The sequence below is a fragment of the Coffea eugenioides genome, chromosome 9, assembly GCF_003713205.1.
Source record: "Coffea eugenioides isolate CCC68of chromosome 9, Ceug_1.0, whole genome shotgun sequence".
Classification (NCBI taxonomy): Eukaryota; Viridiplantae; Streptophyta; class Magnoliopsida; order Gentianales; family Rubiaceae; genus Coffea; species Coffea eugenioides.
The window spans coordinates 41,124,920-41,131,556 of NC_040043.1; the positions used below are offsets into that span (position 1 = coordinate 41,124,920).

At 38.5% G+C, this 6,637-nt stretch overlaps 1 protein-coding gene across 1 annotated transcript; it reads right to left on the reverse strand.

Annotated features, from left to right (window-relative positions):
• Nucleotides 1-2,528: 2,528 nt before the first annotated feature.
• On the reverse strand, nt 2,529-6,226 carry LOC113783311 (uncharacterized protein ycf39). The gene is made up of 7 exons (XM_027329405.1): nt 5,601-6,226; nt 5,403-5,501; nt 5,002-5,196; nt 4,267-4,359; nt 4,088-4,183; nt 3,524-3,664; nt 2,529-3,083 (listed from the first exon to the last, which is right to left on the reverse strand). Exons 1-7 carry the CDS (start codon nt 6,036-6,038, stop codon nt 2,907-2,909), a joined length of 1,239 nt encoding a protein of 412 aa, XP_027185206.1. The 5' UTR covers nt 6,039-6,226; the 3' UTR covers nt 2,529-2,906.
• Nucleotides 6,227-6,637: the final 411 nt, after the last annotated feature.

Consider the following 6,637-nt stretch of genomic DNA (forward strand, 5'->3'; position numbering starts at 1 on the left):
ATTTTTATATCCTTTCTGGACATATTTTTCAATGCCCTATAATTCATCCCATCTTACGGTTCGGTTTCACAGCTCATGCTTCGGTGCAAAGTGGAGTACTTGTCAAGTATTCCGTCAAATTTTGACAGCTTAAAGGGTAAAATTTGGGCTGTTTTGGTTTGGAGAGGACAAAATTCTCTAGCTATGTGTATAATCACTCATGAAGAACCTGAACATAAATGATAGCAACAACCCAAAATTTTTTTTTTTTATGTGTACTTGTTCATTTTCTTTTGGGAAAATGATCGGTTTCATCATTTACATTTCACAAAAATATTCTTTTCGTCCCTCACTTTTAAAATGAAGAAATTTCGTCCTTGACATTTAAAAACTGAAATTATTACATTTTCGAACCCAAATTTCAATCAAACCACTAATCAACCTGATTGCAAATTTTGGGGGTGTAATTGGTAGATCATTTGGTTAACTCAACTTGGTATTCGTGTGAAATTTAATGAACCTAAAAAGAAAAAATAAAAAATTATAACATAAAAAAGAAAGATAAATCTTTCCAAATTGTATACGCTGACGGTTTTATGTACCGTCATATCATTTTAATTTAAATTTAAACACCAAATTTTATATTTATGATACATATCCAGATTCGCAAGCGAATATACTAACGGTGCATGAAAAGATATAAAAGTTTTAATTTTTAAATGTCAAAGACGAATTTGCTTCATTTTAAAAATGAGGGATTAAAAGAATATTTTTGCGAAATGTGAGAGATAAAGCAGGTTATTTTCCCTTTTCTTTTTGTGTGGTGTGCCCACAATTTCTTTTCAACCATTCATTTCATACCTATTTATTAAATCTAAATTAATCCTTGAACCAATCATGATTCATGGTCCCGGAACAGTAAAAGTAGTGGTATTTACAAGGTAATAATTGGGAGGAATAGATCCGCCAATCAGCCCAAAGGCCGAACGAGGGGGCCCACGGAATTTTTTGGTCTTTAGTGTTGGCCCGCCTACTTATGTCACGTCCAACTTTTTAATCTATTGTTGTGAAAATGTGAGGACCAATGATTCCACCAAATTTCGCCACTCTCTCTCTCGGTCTCATTGTTTCATCATTACATGGAATTATATGGAAATCGAGATGGTATTACAAATAGTAATAATACTTGTTCCGTCTCACTTTGATAGTCCTGTTTTTTTTTCCACACAATTTAAGAAAAAATAATTAACTTTGTTGGAAAAGTAAATTTAGATTGTTATTTTCCTAAAATACCCTGACATTAAATATGGTACAACTTTATGGGAACTTGAATTGATGGTAAAAAAAGAATCAACTCTCATTAAATGGGGTAGGTTTATAGTAACAACTACTTACATTGAATAAGGGTATTTTAGAAAAATTAAAATACAACTACATTCTTCAATTGGAAAGTGGACTACAATTTGGGACAGATGAAAAAGGATTACAGGACTATCAAAGTCGGACGGAGGGAGTATATGTTTGGAATGCACGTTACTTATTTACATACACTGACTGAACTGCTTGTGTCATTAACACATTTTTCAATCACCTTTTTATCTTACATACATCACATAAAAAAAGTGTTACAGTATTTTTTCACAAAATTATCTCAAATAATTTACTATCTAAACACACTAATTTAATATTATTTGATTTACCAAAGATTATATCTCAAGCCCGGTTTTCTCTGGTTCCCGCTCTAATCCGGTTTTTTTTTCGATTTTTTTTTTGTGAAATTCGAACGGGACATCTTTTCAGTTTTCGATCAAATTGATCAGTTCGGAACGAGTTTAGAAACGCAGCTCAAAACAATTCCTTTGCCTTCAGGATTTTTTTTTAAAATTTATTTCTCTTTAACGATCAATACACACGATGGCGAGTTTTGATGCCAGATTGTTTGAATTTTTCTTGTTTTCACATCGGTTTTCTGGAAAGAATAATGAGGCCACAAGTCGGCCATGAGTTCCAAACCCACAGAGCCACCTCAATTAGGAGACTGATGAGCCCACGTTACATGGAAACAAACATTGATCCAACTTTTGGGCCAGTTCTTTTCATAATTCCTGTCCTTGTTTCTTTCTCTCTCGGAAAGTGTTCTGAAAATGACTACTCAAGGCCCAATTTAACGAATAGAGTAGAGTTCCACATTTCCCAGGCAAAGATGAGGTCCGCATTTAACAATTTGAGGCCCTGACATCAAATGTACACTTTCTCAACATGAACTGAAAAGGGGCAAAAGGAAAAAAAAAGGGGTAATTCAGCTTGTAGGGATATTATTCAAGCTAAACATGAGTTCCCTAGCACCCACGAGGTTGATCCAATGATAACAGCGGTTCTTTGGAACATAAAAGGTCCTGAGATCGAAACTGCATTTTGGAGCACCTGTGACTCGCCCGAAAAAACGTTGTGTGGAACCGCAGCGTTTCCCTCCAGTTTGATGTATTGGCTCAGGTCCAAAAAGCTCGGATCGAGACATGTTCCGGGTTAAAAAAAAATGAGTTCCCTAATTTGTCAAATTTTCTCCTTTCTTTTTGTAAAGCTTAGAATTCCCTTGAACCCACACGTGTGTGTGTATATATATATAGAGACACACATCCCAATCTGAAAATTCAACACCAAGGTGTGTAAAACATACAGTGAATTCCCTATATACAGACTAGACAACAGGCAGACGTGAGAATCTTTGCATGTTTCCTCTCCAGGTATCCTGTGAATTGGGCCATTGTTTTTCATTGGTTATGTCTGTCAGAAGTATCTTGCAGTCTTCTGAGGTTAACTGTGATCCAGTAAAATTGAAAATTCTGAAGGAGTACCGCACCTCTTGCTCAATGTTTTCAAGGTATCTTGACAGTTCGCATGTACAACTTGTACAGAGAAACTCCATTTCAGAAGTAAATGTCAGTTTGCTTCGACTGTGCTTTAATGTCTTTCAGCTTCTTTAGTATGTTTGCGAAGTAATCCTGCAGATACTTCTCTAGTGTGATGATGTCTTTTGCATCAACACCAAGAAGTGAATATGTCTCGGCCATTGCCACTGAGAAGATGGTATCACTTGTGAGTACCTAGGGATGTCAAAACAGGAAAAATTAGCATTGATTTCTAAACAGAAGTTTGGCAAAAGGTTCTTCTCTAAGCAGCGGTATACAGACATGTAGAAATGCAGTAATCTTCACCAATGTTTGACGGTAAAAAAACAAAAAAAAATTCACTTTAAAGCGAGCACCTCACTGCATCATGTTAAGGTGAAATTTAGCAGAGGAAGGGGTGTATCTGTGTGTGTGAATCTGGTAGTTACAATACAAACTAAGAAGCACAGCGCTATTTGTTCTCCATTTTATTTTCTATTGAATTTTGGGTTATACTTGTAGATAAAAACCAAAGTAAATCTTCAGTGTGTTACAATCTCAAGTTCATTTTCATGATAAGATTCGTTCCTTTCAAAGCAGATTAACATCCTCGGCGCATAAAATAGTGAAACGAAATGGGATAGAAAGTAAATTACCTCTGAAAATGCCAATCTATCAGCCACATCATTCGTCCACTCAAATAATCGAGTCAGCTGGCGTGTCAATCTCAGGATTGAGACAGGCACTGTGGTCACATTTGCATCCTGCCCGGCAAGCCTCTCACACAATGTTATCACCTGTAATTAAAGAAGAAGCCCTTAACATAAGAACAAACTTAACACCCATGGAATTAACTGGATACATTTTAACAGATATATATATTAGTATATCTAAATGTACAATACTCACTTCAGCAGTGAACTTTATAGCAAATGAAATACAGCTCACAAGAGTCAGCAAAGATGCTTTAGGCGTTCTTTACGCTACATGTTCTTGAAAACCATAAGCATGCTTACACAGGAATTCAGCTAAGAGAACAGGAAACTGGGAAGGAATTTACACAGAGTATATTTGAATGGAGAAAGCTTTTAAACTAGTCGATTCTTGGTGAATAAAATACTTAATTTGGGAGGTAGTCAAAGCGTCAAGAGTGACAAGAAACCACAACCGTGCATGTACTTTCCAAAATGAATTTCATGGTTTGAAGCATCCATCTTTACCTCTTGGGTCGTCCATGCACGAGGCCCTGCAAATGTTAGAAGCTTCCCATTTATGTTCTCATTGCGAAGAGCTATAAATGTTAATCGAGCAATGTCCTGCAACACAGAAGCGCATTTTTAGGTATCAATAGTGTTAAAGAAACCGAACAATGTTCGATCCTACCGAAATACAAATTTACTTGTGTGTCCATATATGCTATTCGTGTAGGAGCATCAGTTCCCCACACAGATTTTTCCTCCAAGATGGGGACAGCATATTGCCCAATCAGGCCCTGGACAAAGAGATGTGTAATCAGGTGTCAGTGAAGGTTGTTGGAATCAGTGTTTCGATTATTCTTCTGTTTTTTGGGAAAAAAGGAACATAGCACACGGGACGCTTTGAATGCACAGAAAGAATTGAAGCGGAAAATACAATATCGAATTTGCCGGAAAATTCTTACGAAACTTCCTTTGCTTCATACTGGCTGCCACAAGCATTTATGAAATGTGTAAGGCAATATCTAGTGTAATTAGATTCAAACACTTTACGTGTATTATTTTTTATTTTATTTTATTTTTAAGAAAGGGAAGGGGAAGTGGAGGTGGGGGAAGCAAGAAGTGGGGAAATGAGAAGGGGATCCAAATGTAAGAAGAAGAAACAAGGCCCTCGGATAGGAAAATGTTATAGTCAGTGTGGCGACATCTGGTGGCTTGATTCAGATTCAAACAAATTGGTGGTGTCGGAAGGAGGAGTAACAAAATCACAAAGTTAAGCGATAAAAAAAAAAAACACTTACATAAAAACAAGTTTATTGCAAAAGGCTATAAGCATTGAGAGGAAACATTGCAGAATGTGTAAGAGAATTAGGTAGTTAAAGCAAAAAAAAAAAAAAAAAAAGAGGAAGCTTGAAATGAAGATAGGTAGAGGAACCTGCCTGCATGAAACCACATAAGCGAATAATAATGTGGTTGAGGCCAATATCCCTGAGGAATTTCTCAGTGCAGTATTTAATCTCCATGAGGGGAACCTCGGGATGCTTGTCGCAGTTGTGGATGGAGTAGAAAATAAATTTCTGAATACCCATGGCTTTTGCACACTGGATAAGAGCAACTTTGCCTTCCCAATCTACCTAAAATGTAGAAGGTGGAAGTAAAATACTAGAACTAGTTAAAAATCGAAGAGCAATCAACAGAAATGGAACAGGTATGTGAATGGACCAAGTAGTAATAGCATATAGTAGTAATAGGGGGTTTGGAATAAGCAGCAACGGCAACGGCTCCCTCCGGGCCCGCGGACCGGGAGGGGGGCAGTAGTAGCATGGATAGAAGTGGATACAGTTTTGATAGGTTCCTCAGGACGGCCAGTAGCACAGTCGATGACAGTGTGAATGCCAACCAAGGTTGCAGGAATCGTCTCGGGTTTGCTCAGGTCAGCCTGCTCAGGAAAAACAATGAATCAGCCGGAAAAGAAAGAAGAGGGAAGAATGGAAACAGAGATTTAAATTTAAATTTTTTTTTAAAAAAAGAAGAATACATTGACGACGGTGGCGCCCCAGTCGCGAAGGAAATCAGCAGGGGCAGGTCGAGGCCTGACCAGGCACCTCACGTCGTAACCCTCGTCCAGGGCCCTCCTCACTATCTGCCTTCCCAGCGTCCCCGTGGCCCCCACCACCAGGACGCTGGTCGGCCTCACTGGCGTACCGGGTCCCAAATTCACCACCTCCGCCGTCGCCGCAGCGTTACACCTCGTCATTCTTCTAATTCTGTGTCTTCTAGCGGAAGAAGAGGAAGAAGAAGAAGAGCAAGGCAGAGCATTATTAGCTAAAGTGCGGCGCCAGGACAATGAACTAATAACTCCCTTGCTACTACTGGAACTGGAATTGGAATTGTTGGTGGTCTCCAGCTGCTGCTGCTGAATTCTGAAATTGATTGCATGTTGTAACACAGAAGAGGAGGAGGAGGCCATTTTCATTTTAAGGCAAACTCGAAAAAAAAAAAAGAAAAAAAAATGCTCCTCAGTTATATGTCTACAAGAAGAGCGATTTGCTTTTGGTTGGGAGTTGGGATTCAATTTCCAGACGGACGAGAATGATGAGAAAGGAGAAGAATGGACGTGAAGGAAGCCACGTCTTCTCCTACGTGTACTTGTGGATTATAACGCCGCCACCCTGTCAGCTTATTGGCTTTTCCGTTCCCACCCCCAAGAAAAAAAATCAAATACAGTCGCAAAGAGAGGAGGAGTTGCAATGCCAATAGGCAAGCGGTGCACGAGTAACAATTTTTTCTTCCCACAATATAACATCTTCATTTACATTCAAGTTGATAGATATGTCAAAGCGATCAAACCCCCGCCCCCACAGAATTCAAACACAACACACTGCGAGAGTTACTACAACGGAACCATAAGAGGAACCAACAGTTTTTTTCCCTCCTGTGTGAGAGTCTCCCTCTCTCTTGGTAAGAGTGCCTTCTCTCTTTTTGAGAGTTCTTCGGCTCGGCCGTATTTGAATTAGTTATTTTTGAGGTATTTTTCAAAAACTTACTGTAACTGTACATATGAAAAACTTTTAC

What these genes read in the sequence shown, in the direction of transcription:
- LOC113783311 (XM_027329405.1), bottom strand. Translation starts at nt 6,038, where the DNA reads ATGAAAATGGCCTCCTCCTCCTCTTCTGTGTTACAACATGCAATCAAT. An exon ending in GCTTATGTGGTTTCATGCAG is followed by an intron (nt 4,360 to 5,001) that starts GCAGGTTCCTCT and finishes CTCTTTGTCCAG; the next exon opens with GGCCTGATTGGGCAATATGC. An exon ending in GTGCATGGACGACCCAAGAG is followed by an intron (nt 3,665 to 4,087) that starts GTAAAGATGGAT and finishes CTTTAATTACAG; the next exon opens with GTGATAACATTGTGTGAGAG.